General features: G+C 38.5%; 1 protein-coding gene across 1 annotated transcript in view; it reads right to left on the minus strand.

Annotated features, from left to right (window-relative positions):
• Positions 1 to 225: 225 nt before the first annotated feature.
• The window catches only part of LOC149822347 (uncharacterized), a 62,079-nt gene continuing 40,202 nt past the window's right edge, over positions 226 to 22,102 (minus strand). The window contains exon 6 of the mRNA XM_089981161.1: positions 226 to 622. Coding sequence (XP_089837287.1) covers positions 571 to 622 — 52 coding nt within the window. The 3' untranslated portion in view covers positions 226 to 570. The remainder of the gene's footprint in view (positions 623 to 22,102) is intronic.

Raw genomic sequence — 22,102 nt, forward strand, 5'->3', positions numbered from 1 at the left:
CCTCATGCATACATCAAGACCAATGCAAGATACAATGCACATACATACATAGAGGCTTCTTGATGTGTTGCAACAACTCACTACATGGAAGTCAAGTTGCACTTTTTATAACTGCTTGCATCTGTTAGCCCACAGCTAGACCCTTTTGTAACACTATCTTGGCATCCTTGAGTTGTAAAATCAAGCGTTAATGGTAAAGGCATATCAAGTAGCATCATATATTAGTGGGTAAAGAAGCGTCATATTATTGAATAAATCTCCAAAAGTAGTGTCTTGTAATCTGCCATAGCTACATAAAAACCTAACTGATGCTTATCCAAGAGAAGTCACAAACCATCATCCATGAGAAGTTGCTTAATCTTTTTACGATAGTCAAGTCGCATAACATCATTTTGGTTAAGAGTAAGGTTTTAAACTGTCCTGGATGTGAGAAGAAACTGGGTTACACCATTTCCCTTTAAAACAAAAAGACCCCAGATTTAACAATGATAAAACTTTTGCAGCATTGGAGAAATTCACACTGTTTCAAAGAAATGCTGCTCTGTGACCCCAAGTAATAGAAAGTAGAAACTAATAATTAAAAGCACCTTTCACCCCCTCCAGGCTCTCTCCCAGTGACAGTCTGCAAAAATAAGGCAGAGACATCAACTTAATATCACACATCATGTAGAGCTCGATGGATTCTTAATGAACAAGATGTATGCACCTAAATCATGATTATCAGATTCAAGCAACCAACCCAGCATACATGATTAGAATCTACCTACCTAGATGACCAATGAGGCTAACACACAATCATAAACAAAATTACATGCATATTAATCTGCAATATTTTCAATGATGCAGCACAAAATTAAATTTTAGCCTCATACAAACACATGCGTGCATGACAATCACCAACACTGGTCTTGGCAGTATCTCAGTGAAACAGTATTAGGAAAATCGTGGCAGAAAGAGAGTTTTGGAAAACAAAAATATCATGAAAAAGACTTTTTACTGATATGTCCTAGGACAATATTAAAAGAAAAATCTAAGCCCATCAATTAAACAAAAAAAGGAATCAATAGAAAATCTTTCTTTAAATTGGAAAAGTAGAAAATAAAATGTTGTATACAACATTTCCCTGATTGTGATACTTCTAGAATATTATATAATATGAAAGAAAAACAAATTATTTGTATACAATCACAAAAATAAGAAATATTTGTGTTGGATGCATTTATTTACCTGAGACGGTGGCAACTTTCTCAGGTAAGTTGAGACAGTTCAATACCAAAGCCTCACCTTCTTTGGTTCATGCAAACTTGACTTAGGCTGCTTGATTCACTGAGAAAGTGAGTCACAAATCTGACATTGAGGCTCACTTTCTTATGACTCTGTCTGTTCTGGACTCAAAACAAGACCCACTTTGTAAGTCCAATCCAATGTTTGGTCAAGCTTGACCCAAGCCACATCTGACCTGCTGTGTCCCTACTCAGCATACATATTACACACACACAAAAGAAGAATGTTGGAGCTCAATGGACAATTGCTTCCTAGTGAGCTCCATTCTTATATATATATATATATATATATATATATATATATATATATATACACCAATGGCTTAGCAAACTTTAATTCCTTTACTTTTTTGTAGTTTTCTGTGGAACTGACCCCATGGATGTGATCGACATCCTCTTTTTAGTAGGAAACTGCTTTTGAATCGCCTAAATCTGACCTGTGTACAGGTTTTTCTGGCGATGAAAAAATCAACAGCTATAAAAGCACTGATTTTTTCAGACTCAAAAAATATGTTTTTTCATCGAAAAAACATGGCCAAGGATTCCCACTAAATTGACCATGCTGAACACATATACAGGGTTAGATCGAGTCAAGACAACTTGGATCATGAGATTCCAACTAGATTGTAGGTACAATCGAATATATATATATGAGTAATGTGCTCCTCCTGCCCACCTTCTCGTTCTGGCCGGTTCTGCCCCCTCAAAAACAGTCATTTTTGGGTTTTTTTCTCACATCTAACACCATAGATGTGATCTATAGAATTTGTTTAGTGGGAACCAGCTTTTGGATCACTGGAATCTGACCTGTATACAGGTTTTTCCGGTGATCCAAAATCAATGGCTATGAAGGTACCAGCTTTTCCTGAATCATAAAATCATGTTTTTCCGTCGAAAAATCATGATCCAAGAGTCTATTCCCACTAAATCAAGCATGCTAAACACATCTAACGGTTCAGATCTATCATAAAACACTTCAAAACTATGGGGCAGAACGAAAAATGGGGCCTAATATGTTCAGTTCTCATATATATATATATATATATATATATATATATATATATATATATATATATATATAGGGAAAGTATTTGGTACCCTCATGGGTACAGAACCCCCTGGTTGAAACTCATAGTGGGGAAGTGTTTTGACCAAATCTAATCCCATGGATGTGTTCAACATGGTCAAAGTAGCTATTGGAACATATTTTTTGGATGTAAAAATACAACTTTATGAGGGTTGAAAATTTGGTATACTTTAGACCGTTGATTTTTCAATCCCTGCAAAATCTTAGATGTTGGAATCACATGATCCAAGCACCGATTTTTACTAAGCCAAACATGTAGATCACATCTGGAGGGTCGGATGTGCAAAAAACCAAGGTTGTTAAATGCGATGAGGCGAAGCGAGGCTTTGAGCATGTTATGAAGCGAGGCGTAAGCCTCGGGGCGTTGAAGCGTAAGCTTCATGATCAAAATAATAAAATATATAATATTAATAAAAATAATACAAAATTTAAATAAGAACTACTAGCTTTTAGTTATTTTAGTACAAAATCATAAGAAAATTAACCTTTGAAGGAAATTGACCGTTTAAACCTTTGCAAGAACAATTTTGCTGAAACTTAAAAGCTAAAGGCTTCTTGTCCTCATCAGAGTCTGACTCCGTTTTAATAGAAATACCAACAGGATTTAAAGACTTCATTGTTGCCCTCAAAGCCAACGGTTTATCATCTTCAGAATCTTCAGATGATGCCTTTGAACTTATCTTTTCCTTTTCCAGATCCTTTAAATCATCAGGCTTAGGTTTAGCAACCACCTTTGGAACTACTGGTCTTCTGAAATTCAATGGTTTGTCATCATCTGAATCAAAACCGTCGACTTGTTGCTTATTAAGGTTTGATTTGATGAATGGTTTGAATCTGACCGAGCAGATACTTGAGTTGAAGCCTGTGAGCCTGCAGTAAGTGTCTTATTTATCACTATCTTCGTAGATGATGCACCTTTATCCATTTGCAAACTTGGGTTTTGGGGTTTAGGAGCCCTTATATCAGGGGCAGGCTTTTTCTGAGGCGGATTACTCATCGATGGATCTGATTGTTTTGTTTTGGATAGTGTGTTGGTTCTCTTGAATACCAGAGGAACATCATCATCGTCATCACTGCTTACAATTAACCTACGCTTAACAGGTCCATGAACAGCCATTGTTTCACGTCTCTATTTTCACGCTGATAGTGGTACCATCTGCATTTATAACATATAGGAAACATATAAAAAAAGAGGAACTACCTTCTCACAAACCTTCTCAAAGTCGAAAGAAAAATAGGAAGCGTGGGTTTCACATGAGTGAAAGCATTTCAAACCTGAAACGCCTCACTTCAACGCCTCAGTACCTTGAGTGTGTGCCTCGCCTCTGAGGCATACGCTTCAGGTACTGAGGCATACGCCTCTCACAACACTGCAAAAAACATCAGAAAAGCAAAAATATTACAATTGTTTACTAAGGGGTTCCTTACCCACAAGCGTAGCAAACATTACACAATGGTTCATATCTAATTTTAAAATTTAAAATGTCATAAATGATTGTCCACTCATTAAACATCATTAATGAATTGCCTCATTCATGGTATTCATTTATAACAATAATTTTTTGACTTTCGAAATTAAATTTGGGCTGTTGGGTTGAATCTAATCTAATGGTCTGGATCAGAGTTACCGAAAGCTTCTTAGATAGGTGGGAAGCTCGCTTCCCGGAAACTTGCTTCGAAAGCGCAATACTCCTCGCTTCTGAAACTTGATGATAACCTCGATTCCCCCACGCTTCTCCTATGCTTCCAAATGCTTCATTTATTCTTATTATATGTTCTCTTACTCAACTTTTCATGCTTTTTATGTGTTTTCTCTAACTATTCTCACTCACTTCCATATGCTTTCGCTAAATTGGTAGTTATCATTTTTAGATTTTGTTAGAAATTTAATTCTTACACTAAAAAATCATGAAATTTAGTATTAGTCACTTTTATTTTAGTTTTTATTTGTGTTTTATTTTGATTCTCATTCAATTCTTATATATATATATATATATATATATATATATATAATTCCTCGTTTCCCGCTTCCTATATATTTTAAAATGCATCGCTTCTCGCTTTCGCTTCCCGTATCGTTTCCCGCTTCCACTTCCTAGTCAGGCAACATTGGTTATACCTCGTATTATACTGACACTGCTTTGTTTATTAAAAAATTTGATGCAGATATCGTCATCTTACTTCTCTATGTTGATGACATGATCACAACTGGAGGAGATAAACATGAAGTAAATTATATTAAGCATGTTCTTAAACAAATTTTTGAAATGACTAACTTTGGATTTCTTAGATTTTTCGTAGAGATTAAAGTAGCTTATTCTCCCCCGTGGTTATTTGCTGAATCAATCTAAATTTACTATTGAGATAATTGACAGGTCTGGAGTCACTGATGAGAAAATGGTGGACATTGTTGAAGTAGTCAACTCTAAGATGATGAAACACCCTTAGATGAACTCACTTCATATCGTCAAATGATTGGTGCCTTGACTTATTTAACTGTTACCAAACCTGACATTTCTCATGTAGTACACGTAGCGAATCAATTTCAGTACTCTCCTACCTTTGTGCATATGAGTGTGACGAGAATTGTTCAATATTTAAAAAAAAATTGTTTCTAAAGGACTTCTATTGTCTTCTTCCTCCACTCTTGATTTAATTGCATATTCTAATTCTGACTGAGATAGAGATCCCCATGACAGTTGTTAAGATTAGTCGACCTTCTGAAGTTTCAAGCTTTATTTTTCTTAAAGTTGGTTCTTTGATATTTTATATATAATAAGGGTCCCGTATGTAATTTTTGTCTTTTAGGCTGACCTCTATTTAAACTAGAGGTGATTAGCCCTAAAGCAAATAATGAGTTTCTCTCTCTCTCTCTCTCTCTCTCTCTCTCTCTCTCTCTCTCTCTCTCTCTCTCTCTCTCTCTCTCGGTTCCTGTGTACTCCATTAAAGTTTCCACATGGTATCAAAGCAGTAGGTCTTGGGAGCGTAAGCACGTGTTTTGTCTGCACCAAAGCTCGAGTAAAAAAAAAGGTGTGTGTATTTTGTCTCTTTACGAGTTACATAGATCTAATAACAGATCTGATGTCTGACAAATGTCATTACATAGATCTGTAATCAGATCTAAAGGCCACGGTAATCTTTTGTCAACAGGATCGAGTAGCGACAGTTATGGGTGATGTGCAAAAGCCAAAAAAATTCTTTTCTGATTATGGGTCTGAGTTGAGTGAAGAAAACCTATGTTGCTCAATCGTAGATCTAGATGTTCAAGGATCTAGATATCGAAAAAGTTTTTTTTTATCTGGGGTCGCTGTGAATCCTATGTCATGGGGAGCATATTTTTTTTCAACTGATCTGAGGCTGCCGTGATTTCTATTTCATGGGGAATATTTTATCTGAGATGTGCTCATAACAGATCATAGATTAAATGATCCTTTGTTTTTTTTTGTCATGGACATGGATGGCATGTTTGAAGTGGTTCTGGTTATTTCAGATCTGTTTTCAGATCTGCTATCGTGATTCATCATTGTTTCTGTTGTGTGTTGTGTTGAGACATGCTATAAGGGCATTTTGGGTTTACGTGTTATTATATATTGTGTGAGGGCCATTTTTGTAATTTGGTGCTCTTGTTTAATCTCTATTTAAGTAGAGATTAAACCCTAAGAAAAGATATATCGACTCTCTCTCTCTCTCTCTCTCTCTCTCTCTCTCTCTCTCTCTCTCTCTCTCTCTCTCCCTTCCTGCATACTCAATCATGGTTCCAACATGGTATCAGAGCCTTGCATATCTCTGGGCAACTGAAGATCATCATCATTGGTGGTGTCTGGAGAACATCAAAGTTACAGCCACCGTCAACGCTGTGGACCTAATACAGATCTGGCTTGTCGCAAATCTGAAAGTTGTTGATTTTGTGGATGTGATTCAGATCTAACATCTAATATGAATCTTGTGGTTGAAGTTGAAGTCGTGGAACTAGTCTCAGATCTGAGTGCAGTAGTCGTGAGTTGTGTGGTCGTGAAAAAGGTCTTGTCGCTGATCTGAAAAGTGTAGAAGTGAATCAGATCTGGTCGCAGATCTGACTTTGCAGTGGCATGACTCACATATGTCATTGATCTGAATGGGGTGTGGGTCTGATTGATTGGTAAGGCAGTTGTGGGCATAAGATCCACACATATTTGTGTAAAGAGATGGATCGTCGTGATTTGGCAAGCTGGAGCAGTTGGTGGTGATTTTGAGCTTGTCGCATGGTGTGGACCAAATCAGTCTTCTTTGCAGGTATGTTAAAGATGTTGTAATCAGATCTAATCTGGTGTGGTCGTGAGTTACTCCTGTTAATATCGTTGTGGTGCTGGCGATCAACGGTCTCTGAGTTGTCGTGGGTTGTTGTTCATGTGGGTTGACGTGGTGATGTTAAGTCAGATCATATTCAGATCTGATATTTGTTTTTGGTGTAATTGAAGTCGTCTACTGCAGACCAACTCCTAGGTTTCCAACTTGATATGCTTGCTCAAATATTTATTTGCTGGAGTATAAGCATCTCAATAGTTTTGATGAGATCATCCAGAAAGGGGTTTAGTTGTTTGCATCTTCTGATCATATCTATGGTGGTAGTGTGGATGTCGAACAAGTCTGCAAGTTCCGTCATGAACCAGTCGCATCACGGTCGTGGCATTGTCTATGGTAGCAACTGCTAAGTAGATCAATTCGGATTCGTATTATTCAGTTATGAATTGGGTCGTGATATTCAGTCTAGTGTTGTGGATCTGATCTGAGTTTATATCAGATTGACTGTTGTGGTGGAGAGTTGAGTCTACCATTGTCAGTTAGAAGTGTCGTAGTTTCAGGTATGAACCAAACACAGCTTTATCATGTTGGATGTGTGGTATTGATATACATTCTATAGCAATCCTTTGTTGAGGTGGAAGGTTTTGGTCAAGTTCCTTTAAAATTATACTTGAAGTGTGGATCTAAACAGGCGGCAATCGTGTATCTCAGATTTCATTGGTAAAATCCAATCGAGATATAGTCGGTTTCATAGTTGGTTGTTGGTGTGCTCGTGTGACTGTACCTGTTCATTTTTAACCCATTACTTTTTCTTATGGCTCAAGTGGTTAAATCAGATGCAGATTACTCCAATGATTATGTAACTCTTAGCCGGGCTGAATATAACAAACTTCTTGCTTTATGCTCATCCTCTTCGAAGTCTTCTGTTGCTAAGGATGCGTGCTTGGCGGGTGATGGCCTATCTGGTCAAGGTGGTAGGTGGATCATTGATTTTGGAGCATCCAGACACTTGTGCGGAAATTCGAGTAACTTTTTAAGTTTAAATCCTGTGAGTGATCAAAAAGGGGTAGTTCTTGCTGATGGGAGCTCTTCCCCAGTTGTAGGGCAGGGAAACATATCTATTTCCCCTACCCTTCAATTGTCGCATGTTCTTCATGCTCCTTCGTTTCCACAGAATTTATTATCCGTCAGTCGAATGACAAAAGAGTTGAATTGTAAGATGATTTTTTATCCTATGGGGTGCACAATTCAGGACTTGCTGACGGAGAAAAGGATTGGTAGCGGCTATGAGGAAGGTGGCCTGTATTATTTATATCAACCAGAGGTTTCGGCCTATTCTGTTGTTTCATCATCCTCAAGTCCTCTATTGTGGCATCATCGTCTGGGTCACCTTCCAGTGACAAAACTTCGTCGTGTCATTCCTCATATACCTCCTTCAGTTTCCTTTCAGTGTGAAACATGTCAATTGGGAAAACATTGTCGAAGTTCTTTTCCCTCCAGTCAGAGTTCGTCCAGTCAAGGATTATTTGGTCTTCTTCATGTCGATGTGTGGGGTCCGAGTAGGATTCCAAGTAGAACTCAGTGTCGTTATTATCTAGTTATTGTTGATGACTTCTCAAGGTTATCGTGGGTGTTCCTGTTAAAAGATCGGTCTCAAGGTCCTGTCATTCTTAAATCTTTAATTGTTGAGATAAAAACTCAATTTGACGTGTGTGTTAAAATTGTTCGCACTGATAATGCTCTTGAGTTCAAATCTAAAGACTTGCTTCAATTCTATTCTACTAATGGGATTCAACCTCAATTTACATGTCCCCATACCTCTCAGCAAAATGGTGTGGCTGAGAGGAAACATAGACAAATCCTCAATGTTGCTCGGTATCTAATGATTCAATCCAATATGCCTGCCTCATACTGGGGCGATGCGGTTTTGACTTTCGGCTTTCTTATAAATCGCATGCCTTCAAGTTCTGTAGAAGACCAGATCCCAATTCAAATTCTTCATCCGGAGGCTCCTCTCTTTCCTATCCCCCCTAAAGTTTTTGGATGTGTGTGTTTTGTGCATAAGCTCGGTCCCGATCGAGATAAACTTGCTGCACAGTCTATTAAATGTGTTTTCCTTGGGTATCCTAAAAACCAAAAAGGATATCGTTGTTATGACCCTATATCTCATAAAGAGTATGTCAGTGCAGATGTTACCTTCTTTGAGTCTATTCCATACTTTTCGAGTACTACTCCAAGATTACAGGAGAGCCTTGGTGATTCCCTTCCTCTGCCAATTCCTCCTTTTCCGTTAGAGTCGCTTCCTCCTCAGTCCTTAGCTCCATCGTATGGGATGTCTCGCTATCGAAACCCTCCCATAGTATACTCTCATAGGGTACCACCTACCTCCATGCCTCTGTTATCTCCTTTTCCTGAGGTAAGTATTTCTGAGCATACTACAGTTTCTGCTCCTGATGATGATCTTCCCATTGCTCTGCGCAAGGGAAAGAGACAATGCACTCTCCACCCCAACTCGCAATTTGTTTCAGAAGTTAACCTTGGGGCATCTATGAAGAATTTTATTTCAGCTCTGTCTGCCACCTCTATTTCACTTCATCACAGACAAGCTCTACTCGACTCCAAATGGATGCAGGCTATGCGTGATGAGATGGATGCCCTATAGTCTCGAGGCACGTGGGACTTGGTTGATCCTCCCACTGATGCAGATATTGTAGGCTGCAAATAGGTATATAGCATTAAATATAACTCGGATGGGTCAATTGAACGGTACAAAGCCCGATTGGTTGCAAAAGGCTATACTCAGACTTATGGGGTTGACTTTTTTGAAATTTTTTCCCCAGTTGCTCATCTTGGCACTATTCGTCTCATTCTTTCTACTGTTGTGCACCATGGATGGCCCCTGTTTCAGTTGGATGTCAAGAATGTCTTTTTGTATGGGGATTTGCATGAAACTGTCTACATGCAACAACCACCAGGCTTCGAGGTTCAGGGGGAGTATCAGAAGGTGTGCAAGTTGAAGAAGGCTATTTATGGCCTGAAGCAGAGCCCTCGGGCATGGTTTCACAAATTATTTGAGGTAATGTCGAATTTTGGATTTGTCAGGTCAGCTTCAGATCACTCCTTGTTTATCAAGAAAACCAATGCTGAAATTGTTGTTATGGTGGTATATGTCGATGACATCATATTAACATGGAGCAGTGCCCAAGATATTTCTGCAACAAAGGATCATCTTCAGAAACACTTTGTTACGAAAGATCTTGGTCACCTTCGATATTTTCTAGGTATCGAGGTTGCAAGAAACAAAGAGGGCTTAGTTTTGTCGCAAAGAAAGTATGTGTTGGATTTATTAAAAGAGACTGGAATGCTAGGAGCTAAGCCAGCTAACATTCCAATGGATCCCAAAACTCACATGTTCGATGAGAAGTCTGACTATGTGGATAGTATCAGCTTTAGATCCTTGGTGGGTAAGTTGTTATATGTGATTGTTACTAGACCTGACATTTCATTAGCCGTGAGTAAAATCAGTCAGTTCATAGACAAACCTACCAAAGTTCACTGGGATGCAGCTATGATGGTACTCCGGTACTTAAAGTCATATCCTGGTAAAGGTCTGTTGTTTAAACGAAATCCCTCCTTGGACGTTGTTGCTTACATTGACGCAGATTATGCGGGGTCTGTTGAAGATAGGAAGTCAACATCTGGATTTTGTGTGTTTGTGGGAGGAAATCTTGTTTCCTGGAGGAGTAAGAAACAAACCGTTGTAGCCAGGTCAAGTGTTGAATCTGAATACTGAGTGATGGCCCAAACCGCAACTGAGATTATGTGGGTAAAATCAGTTTTGATCGAGCTTCAGGTAAAAGTATCCCTACCTATGTTGATGATGTGTGACAATAGGGCTGCTACATATATTGCCAACAACCCAGTGTTTCATGAAAGGACTAAACATATTGAAGTTGACTGTCACTATGTTCGCGACTTGGTTCAAATTGGGTATATTTGCACCGATCATGTATCTGTAAAAGTATCTCCACCAAGATACTAGGATCAAGACCTTAATATTCTTGATAATAAACCCACCACGAATACACAATAAGAACACTTAAGAACACCTGTGCACAAAGGCACAACTCACAAATAACTCACAAATGCACAAAGGCATAAAAACAATGGAATCGATTTATTGAGAACTTGGGCTTTGACTCAAAGCCATAAGAGAATACAAGGGGAGAGCCCCTATTTATAACCACACAAAAAGGAGCCTTGGAGGGGCTCCACTCATAGACGTTGGAGCCCCTCCAACGGTCACAAATGTGACCGTTGGAGGGGCCCAACGTCTATTTGAGTGGGCCCCCCAAGGTTCCTTTAAGTACAAAAAATAAAAAAGGAAAATAAAGAAAAAGAAAAGCTAAAAAGAAATTACAAACACATTCAAAAGGTGAATGTGCGTAAAATGGAGGAAAAGACGAAACTACCCCTACGACTAAATAAGAAGAAATATATATTTTATATATATAATAAGTAGATACATATACATATATATAAATATATGTATATGTATTACCTTATATATATAAAATATATATATTACATTAGGTAATAAGGTACATAATTTAACAACCCCCCTCAAACTTAGGACAGGATGACCGAGAGTTTGCTAAGAAGAAAGTTGAAACGCGGAGCACACAAGGCTTTGGTGAAGAAATCCGCCAATTGATATTCGGACGTGACATATGGAAGGTCAATGATTCCTTTGAGGTACGCCTCTCGAACATAATGACAATTCATCTCTATGTGTTTGGTCCGCTCATGAAAAGTGTGTTTTTTAGCGATATAAATCGCACTTTTGTTGTCACAGCAAAGCTTGGTAGGTCCTTCAATAGTGATTCCCATGTCTTCCAGCAATTGGTGAATCCAAACAATTTTCATGGTAGTAGTTGCCATGGCACGATATTCGGCTTCAGTTGATGATAGAGACACCTTTTGCTGCTTCTTGCATCTCCATGAGATTAATGAGTCTCCTAAGAAAACACAAAAACCAGTGGTGGAGTGACGGTTATTTGGGTCACCTCCCCAATCAGAGTCAGTATAAGCAATTAACCTTAACTCAGAAGAAAAAGACAGAAAAACACCCTTATTAATGGTGTGCTTTAGGTATCTTACGACACGTAAGATAGCACCCATGTGAACAGAAGTTGGTGCATGCTGAAACTGACTTGCCGTATGCACCGCATGAGAGATATCTGGTCTGGTGATACTTAAATACATCAACGTTCCTACAAGTTGCCTGTAGGGAGTAGGATCAGAGAGAGGAACACCATCATCAATCTTCATTTTAGCTCCTACTATAGCAGGAGTTTCACAAATTTTATCATCTGTAATACCTGACCTGTCAATAATCTCAGATGCAAGCTTAGTTTGAGACAAAAAATATCCTCTATGAAAGTAAGCTACCTCAATACCCAAAAAGTAAGTTAAGAAGCCTAAGTCAGACATTTCAAACTTATCCTTTAAAATGGATTTTATGCTTTTAATCCCTTTAGAATCGCTCCCAGTTATAAGCATGTCATCCACATAAAGTAGTAGAATAACAATCCCTGCATTAGATTTTCTAACAAAGCAGTATCAGTAAAGCAGGATGAGAAATTATTTTCTAACATAACGGAGTTAAACCTATCATACCAAGCCTTGGGAGCTTGTTTCAAACCATAGAGTACTTTCCGAAGACGAAGCACTTTTCCTTTAGGATACTCCATTGCAGGAGGAGCATCCATATATACTTCTTCCTTTAGATCTCCGTTTAAAAAAGCATTCTTAACATCCATCTGATAGATGTTCCATTTATTGATTGAAGCAACGGTTATAAGACATCGGACGGTGACCATCCGAGCAACGGGGGCAAAAGTCTCCTCATAATCAATCCCATATTTTTGACCATATCCTTTTGCAACTAAGCGGGCCTTATATCTCTCAAGAGACCCATCACTCTTAGTTTTGACTTTAAAAACCCATCTACACCCAATTGCTTTCTTGTCTTTAGGAAGGTCTTGAAACTCCCAGGTCTTTGCTTTCTTTAGGGCTTCAAGTTCATTATTCATAGCGACTATCCATTCCGGGCATTTTCGTGCTTCCTCGAAATCCCTAGGTTCTATGTATGAGTGAATGACGCTTAGACAGGCTCTATATTTTGGTGAAAAAGACCCATATGAGATGAACCTAGAAGGCGGTCTTCTTGATCTTTCGGTCCTACGAAGATTTCCTTCACTTGAAGGGGTAGACTCACTATCATATCTTTCGAGAGCACTTCTAAAAGTATTTCTATCTCTATGAGAGTAGGTTATAGGATCTCTATGTTCTTCATTGATATGTTGATCAGAATGAGTTTCATTATTATTCAAGTCATTTTGATTTGTTTCATCATCACTAGTATCATCATCTTCAGTTAATAAATCAAACAAAAAAGAATAGTCTATATTCTCGTCATTGGTTTCAAGTTTTTCGAAACCACTAACATTTTCCAAAAAACTTACATTTCTGGAAACATATAGTTTATCACTCTTAACATCATAACAGCGAAAACCTTTATGAGTTTCAGAATAACCAAGAAAGGCACAAGGAATGGCCTTAGGAGAGAGTTTGTCATTTTTATCAGTAAGGACAAAACATTTACATTCAAAAACCCTTAACCTGCTATAATCAGGTTCTTTTTCGTATAATTTTTCAAATGGGGAAATTTTGTTCAAGTTTTTAGATGGGAGTCTGTTTATGAGATAGACAGAAGTAAGGGCGGCCTCTGCCCAAAGTTTCTTTGGAATATTTTGTGAAATGAGAAAAGTTCGTGTTGTTTCAATAATATGCCTATGTTTTCGTTCCGCCAACCCATTTTGTTAGGGAGTTTTAGGACAAGACTTTTGATGAAGAATTCCATAATTTTCAAGATAACTTTTGAATTCATTGGAAAGATATTCGCCACCCGAATCGGTTCTAAGAATTTTTAACTTTCCATTGAATTGATTTAAAACCATCATATGAAATGTTTTAAAAGTTGAGAAAACTTCATGTTTATGTTTAAGAAAATATATCCAACTAAACCTAGTGAAATCGTCCACATAGATAACATAGTATGAGAAACCTCCCTTAGAGATCACCGGAGCCGGACCCCATACATCGGAGTGAACAATTTCTAAAGGTCTTGTTGTAAACATAGATCTTTGAGGAAAAGGGAGACTTTTCATTTTTCCAAGAATACATTCATTACAAACAAAATTTTCATTACAAAGATGCTTAATAAAGGGCAAATAAGAGATTTTAACAATGTTGGGATGACCCAATCTCTTATGTCATACATGAATATCTTTGTTTTGAACAACAGTACAAAATTGATCCTTGGGAATTTTAAGAAAATCGACATAGTAGAGGTCGCCTCTCCTAGAGCCTTCCCCAATCAACTTCCCGGACTGGCGATCATGTATCCAACATTTATTAGAAGAAAACCTTATATCGCAACCATGGTCCGAGAGTTGAGAGACGGAAAGTAAATTTAAGTTTAATTTGGGTATAAGACGAATTTTTGGGATAAAGAAGTCTTGTTTTTCAAAATTGCCCATTCCTTTAATTTCAAGAGGTGTTCCATCCGCCGTTGAGACAAAAGATGGAAGAAAATTTTTAGAATAATCAGTGAGAAAACAAGGACTTGGAGTCATATGAAATGAGGCACCGGAATCAAGGAGCCAAGATGACTTACCGAGAGAGGATGAGGATGACATAGCGGCTCCAGAAATGCCTCCTTTGAGAATAGGTTGAAGAGCATCCACAATTTGTTGAAGCGAAAGAGACTCATTCGATGATGAAGGTCGTTCTTCTGATTGGGATGCTAAAGCCGCGGCAAGAAATTTCTTCCATTTAGGACAAAGGGGTTTGATATGCCCCGGTTCTTTACAAAAATGGCAAGTTAATTTGCTATAGTCTCTCTTCCCATATCGATCATTTCCTCCTTGCCCTTGATTCTTAAAATGTGGAGGTTTGTAGGTTTTCAAGTTATTTCCGGGTCTTGACAAGGCATTAACCCCTTCATAATCACTTTAGAAGGGGTAGCAAGAATACTCGGATTATTTTTACTAATCCCCATACGTGTTTCCTCACCACTTAACTTGGTGATGACATCTTCAATAGAAGGGGATGTGAAAGCGGATAAGAGAGAGGACCGAATTTGCTCAAATTTGGGTCTAAGACCATTTAAAAAATTAAAAAATCGATCTTCCTCTAGTTGCTTGTGTCTTAATTCAATAGCTTCTCCGCTCCATTTTGGTTCGAGCATAGCAAGCTCGTCCCAAATAGATGATAATTCGGCAAAATATTCCCGAATAGACAAATCATTTTGTTGAAGAGTCAAAGCTTTCTTTTGGAGATAATATTTGTGCGATAGGTCCCTTGAAGTATACATTTTTTCAAGGTACAACCACGCATCGGAGGCCCTTTTAAACTTAATGATGTTGGCATTGATCTTGGTTTCCACGGATGAAAAAATCCAAGATAAAATTTTGAAGTTCTTCATTTTCCACTCATCAAGCTTTTTTGAATATTCTTCAAGGGCCTTTTGTCTATCTTCACCTTCAAGGATCTTAATATCCCCTTTCTCTATGATAGAAAGTTTGGGTTCGGGTTCCGATATGGAACCTTGAACGTATCCCCAAAGGCCTTTCCCTTTGATATGTGCTTCCATATTGCCGGCCCAAACATGATAGTTCGAACCACTAAGTTTAAACCCAAGAGAGAAGTGGGAGTCTTTTTCACCCATTAGAGAGGTAAGATGATAGAAAATAATGTGTACCTTAAGAGTTTTTCCAACTTTTCTTGACAAAAGTTGCTTCTAAAATATCGCCCGAAGAAGATGATATACCTCAAAACTTCACTTACTTGAGGGCACGATTACCGAGGTACTTCACAAGTGGCGGGATGCTCTATCCTCCTTCTTCAACGAGGCTCTGATACCATGTAAAAGTATCTCCACCAAGATACTAGGATCAAGACCTTAATATTCTTGATAATAAACCCACCACGAATACACAATAAGAACACTTAAGAACACTTGTGCACAAAGGCACAACTCACAAATAACTCACAAATGCACAAAGGCATAAAAACAATGGAATCGATTTATTGAGAACTTGGGCTTTGACTCAAAGCCATAAGAGAATACAAGGGGAGAGCCCCTATTTATAACCACACAAAAAGGAGCCTTGGAGGGGCTCCACTCATAGACGTTGGAGCCCCTCCAACGGTCACAAATGTGACCGTTGGAGGGGCCCAACGTCTATTTGAGTGGGCCCCCCAAGGTTCCTTTAAGTACAAAAAATAAAAAAGGAAAATAAAGAAAAAGAAAAGCTAAAAAGAAATTACAAACACATTCAAAAGGTGAATGTGCGTAAAATGGAGGAAAAGACGAAACTACCCCTACGACTAAATAAGAAGAAATATATATTTTATATATATAATAAGTAGATACATATACATATATATAAATATACGTATATGTATTACCTTATATATATAAAATATATATATTACATTAGGTAATAAGGTACATAATTTAACAGTATCTTTCGAAGATCAAGAAGCTGATGTCTTTACCAAGGCTCTGGCAAGGCCGAGTTTCTCTCACTGTTGTGACAAGCTGAGCATGATTGATATCTATGCTCCAGCTTGAGGGGGAGTGTTGAGACATGCTATAAGGGCATTTTGGGTTTACGTGTTATTATATATTGTGTGAGGGCCATTTTTGTAATTTGGTGCTCTTGTTTAATCTCTATTTAAGTAGAGATTAAACCCTAAGAAAAGATATATCGACTCTCTCTCTCTCTCTCTCTCTCTCTCTCTCTCTCTCTCTCTCTCTCTCTCTCTCTCCCCCTTCCTGCGTACTCAATCGTGGTTCCAACATGTTGAACAACCTCGTGTGGTCGTGAAATATTTAGATTCGAACTCTGAGTGGTTTAGATTCTTTAAAGAGTGAATCTGATCGTTGTTTTTTTGTGAATTTGGGATAAGTTTTCTTTGGTCATTTATTGCAGCAGTATTATCGGCAATTTCTCCTGAGTTAGTGTTATTCATTATGGGTGAAGCTTCGAAATTCGATTCCAAGAATGAGACTATTGGAGAATATAAGGCAGTTGCAAATCCCTTCTCGTACGGTTCTTCTGTGAAATTGAATGAAACAAACTATGCCAGGTGGTCCAGAACTTTTATGATGTCGGTATCTGGACATCGTAGAAAACATATTTTGTTGAAAACCGAACCGAATGATAAAGTGGGAAAATATATCACTTGGGATGAAGATAATGACATTGTTATGTCATGGATCATGAATAGTGTCGAACCTCATATTGCAAATGGTCTAATTTACTATAATACAGCTAAACATATGTGGGACAATCTTCGAGATACGTACTCTCAAGAGACTAATGTGAGTCGTATCCTGCAAGTCGAACAAGAGATATATAATTTGTAACAGGGAGATCAAACCTTGGCCCAGTACTATGCCTCTGTCAAAGCAGCGTTCGAAGCAAAAGGATCATAAAAAACAGACTATGGTTGCTCGGTTCCTCACAGGCTTTATCTTCAGAATACTCTGTTGCTAAAGTCCAAATATTGACCGGATTTGTCTTGCTGATGCATACAATCGCTTGAGTAGACTTGTTATTTCTCTTCCATAATCTCATCCTATATCTCAAACATCTACTCTAGCTGTCCCATCTGGCTATGGATGTGGAAATACTCAAAATATTAGAGGACGAGGTCGTGAAAGAGGTATGGGAGGTAGAGGTAAATTTCAATATACTTTCTATGGAAAATCAAGACATTTAGAAGATCGTTGCCGGGATAAACATAGATGGCCAGCCTTTTCTGCATCAAAGCCTAATGTTCCAAAAGCTAATGTTACAACACTAGAGGTAGCAAATGCAAATGAATCTTCTTCTGCCAGTGACTGTATCACTCTTAGTCGAGCAGAATATGATAAACTGATAGCTCGTCGGCCTTCAAGCTTCTCTTCTCCCGTAGCTGGTGTTGCCTACTCAACAGGAGATCATCTTCATCTAAATGATAGTAAGTGGATTATTGACTCTGGTGCATTCAGACATTTTTGTGGAAATTCTCATTTCTTTTCAGATCTAAAGGATATTACTGCTCATCGGGGAGTCTCATTAGCAGATGGGAGTTCCTCTCCAGTTGTTGGTCAGGGAAATATTTTTATATCTTCTTCCTTGCAGTTGAAAAATGTCCTTCATGCTCCCTCATTTCCTCAAAGTTTACTCTCAGTGAGTTGTCTTACAAAAGAGCTAAACTATAGAGTGATATTTGATCCTGTGGGTTGTCATTTTCAGAATTTGCTGACGGGGAAGAAGATTGGTGGAAGCTATGAAGAAAATGGAGTCTACTGCCTACATCATCCAGTGAGAAACATTTATGCTGCAGTAGATTACTCCTCCAGTCCTGTTCAGTGGCATCATTGTCTTTGTCATCCTTTATTGTCAAAGTTTTGTTATGTCTTTCCTCAAATTCCGTCTACTACGTCATTTCAGTGTGAAGCATGTCAGTTGGGCAAGCATCATCGGAGTTTGTTTCCTTCTAATCAGAGTCAGTCCAGTCATAAGGTCTTTGAACTTCTTCATGCAGATGTATGGGGTCCCAGTAAGATTCCTACTAGGATTTAGTGTCGATATTATCTTGTTATTGTTGATGATTTTTCTAAGTTGTCTTGGGTGTTCTTAATAAAAGAAAGATCTGAAGTTCCTAGTATTATCAAATCATTAGTTCTTGAAATAAAAACTCAGTTTGAATCTGTTGTCAAGATTGTTCGCACTGATAATGCTCTTGAGTTTAAAATCAAAGGTGCCTATTCTTCTCAACAAAATGGGGTGGCTGAGCGAAAACACAGGCACCTCCTTGATGTAGCACGTACCCTTATGATTCAATCCAATGTTCTTGCTTTATATTGGGGTGATGCGGTTATCACAACTTGTTATTTGATCAACCGCATGCATTTATTATCTGTGGGAGATCAAATTCCTTTGCATATCCTAAATCCTAATGCTTCGCTTTTCTCTTTCTCGCCCAAGGTATTTGGGTGTGTTTGCTTTGTTCAAACTTGGACCTGACTGTGATAAATTAGCTACTCAAGCAACTAAGTGCATGTTTATAGGTTATCCAAATAATCAAAAGGGGTATCGATGTTATGATCCGATTTCTCGACGAGAGTATATCAATGCGGATGTATCTTTCTTGGAGTCCATTCCATATTATTCTAGTACTGGTGCTCAGATGCAAGTTGATCAAGATGACTCATTTCCCCTTCCTGGTCCTCCTTTTCCCTTGGAATCTATGCCCCAATTACAGAATCCAACTCTACCTTCTTCACGGTTTCATAATCCCCCATTGGTATATGTGCATAGAGCTCCACCTTCTCTCGTGCCTTCATCTTATTCTTCTCCTGAGGTAAGTGCTCTTGATAACAGTGAGCTTCATGTTGATGATAACAGGCCAATCGCTCTATGGAAGAGGACACGACAATGTACCTTATATCCTATATCTCATTTTGTATCCGATGCCAGAATTGGTAGTCAAATGAAAGCATTTATTTCAGTCTTATCTGCTGAAACTATTCCTCTGAGCTATCAACAGGCAGAGCTCGATAGCAGGTGGAAGCAGGCAATGCAAGATGAAATGGATGCCTTATTGTCTTAACAGACATGGGACCTACTTGATCCCCCATTGGATGCAGACATTGTTGGATGCAAATGGGTATATACCATTAAGTACAAATCAGATGGTTCAATTGAAAGATACAAGGCCAGATTAGTAGCAAAAGGGCATACTCAGACATATGGTGTTGATTTCTTTGAAACTTTTTCTCCTGTCACATGAATGGGTACCATTCATCTTGTTCTTTCCGTAGTTGTTCACCATGGATGGAGTCTGTATCAACTAGATGTGAAAATGCATTTCTATATAGGGATTTGTCTAAGATAGTATAGATGCAACAACCTCCTGGGTTCGAGGTTGAGGGGGAGTGTCAGAAGGTGTGCAGATTAAGAAAGGCGATATATGGTCTGAAACAAAGTCCTCGTGCATGGTTTCAAAAGTTGTTTGAAGTGATGTCAAAGTTTGACTTTAATAGGTCAGTGTCAGACCACACATTATTTATTAAGAAAACTAACTCAGGTCTAGTTGTTATGGTGGTATATGTGGATGACATCATCCTTACAAGAGATGATATGAAAGATATTGCAGCTAAGAAGGCTCATATTCAAAAACATTTTGTTACAAGAGACCTTGGTCCACTTAGATATTTTCTGGGTATAGAAGTTGCCAGGAGTAGTGAAGGTGTAGTTTTATCTCAACGAAAGTATGTTCTTGACTTATTAAAAGAGACAGGAATGTTGGGAGTTAAACCAGCAAATATTCCCATGAATCATAAAGTTCAGTTGTTCGAAGAGGGGTCAAAACCTGTTGATAGCAAAAGTTATCGCTCACTGGTAGGGAATGTTAGTTTGGATCATGGATCCGACCCGATCCACCTCAAGATACAGCGGTGGCATGTTTGTAATTAGTTCTTATTACCTGTGTAAAGTTATGCCCTGTATTGTACCACTTTAAATATTAAGTAAAAGGGAAAACCCTATTGCCGCCGACTACTCTTCTCTCTCTTCTCTTTCTTTACCTCATCTCTAACACCTGCAGGCTGATATTTCTGATATTTCTGACATGGTATCAGAGCACAGGCGCGAAAATCGATCATCTGGAAGGCCTATAAGGACCAGTGCGTGAAAGGACGTAGGCTTTCTCTATCCCTTTTCCTTAAATCTATTTCTGATCTTCTGATCTTTTCTCTGTTTTTTTTTCTCAAATCAGATTTCTCCAGTTTTTTTTTTAATCTGATTTCACGCATCATCCCAGTTTCACGTATCCCTATTTCTCTGTTTCTTTTCCTTAATCAGATTTCTCCAGTTTCTCTTTTTCCTAATCTGATTTCACGCATCCCAGTTTTGCGCATCCTTATTTCTATTTCGATTCTTTTTCTTTTCCAATTCTTTTTCTGGCTCACACGTTACACAGCATTGCTATTTCACTGTGCACACAGCATTGCTATTTCTCTGTGCACACAGCATTGCTATTCCTGGTTCACACGTTACACAGCATTGCAAAAAAAAAAATTTGAATAACGTGTGTGTGAGAAGATTATTTTTGGGGTTACACGTCACTCTATTTCTGTGCAATGTGTTGCTGATATCATTTTCAGCACACAGTATTGTTGTTCTTCTTCTCTTAATATACTGTTAAATACAGTTTGTTCTCTCATTCTTCATAAAATCTATGGATTCCAAATTGAACCCTAGTTTTCTTACTCACCTCATGACCCACAAGTTATCACTTGATAACTATTTGCTTTGGAAACGCCAAATTGTGCCTTTTATTCGCAGTCATGGTCTTTATGGGCATCTAGATGGGCGATCACCCGCCCCACCTACACATATCATGCAGGAAATAACAGGTGAAGATGGGAAGGTGAGTCAACTTCGAAGCACCAATCCAGCTTATGACATATGGGTACAACGGGATCAGACATTAGTTGCTTACATAACCTCCACACTTTCTGATCGTGTTTTACAAACTATCTCTGATGACCAATCCGCTGCCGAGTTATGGAATGGACTAGCTCATTCTTTTTCTCAGGTTTCTGAATCTCGGGCTTTGCAACTCAAGTGAAAATTCCAATCCATGCGAAAAGAAAACAAATCCATTACAGAGTTCATGGGGGATGTCAGAGTGATTACAGATCAGTTAGCTGCCATTGGAAGTCCTGTGTCAGATAAGGATATGGTACAACAGGTATTAGGTAGTCTTGGACCTGAATATCGCATGTTTTGCACGGCACTTCAGGTTGTCTCAGTCCTTCCATGTTTTGATGATCTTCAATCTAAGCTTTTGCAATATGAGGTCAGTTTAAATCAGGAACACGCGTCAGAGGATGCTCATCCTGTGATGATGACACATACGCCTATTCAAACAGGAGTTTCATTTACTCCCCCTCGCCCCAATGGAACACCTATGAACAAAGGAGGATTACTGCCTACACCAGGTGGAGGAGGTATTGGTTCAAGCAGTGTACCACGAGGAGGATGTGTTCCTACTTGTTTTCTATGCAACAAACGGGGACATGTTAAAGCAAACTGCTGGTACAATCCTCAGAACCGGAACAAATCAGGGAGGCCAGATAGTAGGCCAGGGCAGAAGGCAACTCATCAGTTTGCCCGTACTCCTCAGGGACAGGTTCTTCCACAGGACGTACAAAATATCCTTATGACTACTTTCAATCAGATGAATTTGCGCCAAAATGAGGAAGGTATATGGTATATTGATTCAGGGGCAGCAGCACACGTTACTTCTGATGCAGGTAAAT

This window comes from Nuphar pumila, chromosome 11, assembly GCF_984573655.1.
Source record: "Nuphar pumila chromosome 11, dmNupPumi1.hap1.1, whole genome shotgun sequence".
NCBI classification, from domain to species: domain Eukaryota; kingdom Viridiplantae; phylum Streptophyta; class Magnoliopsida; order Nymphaeales; family Nymphaeaceae; genus Nuphar; species Nuphar pumila.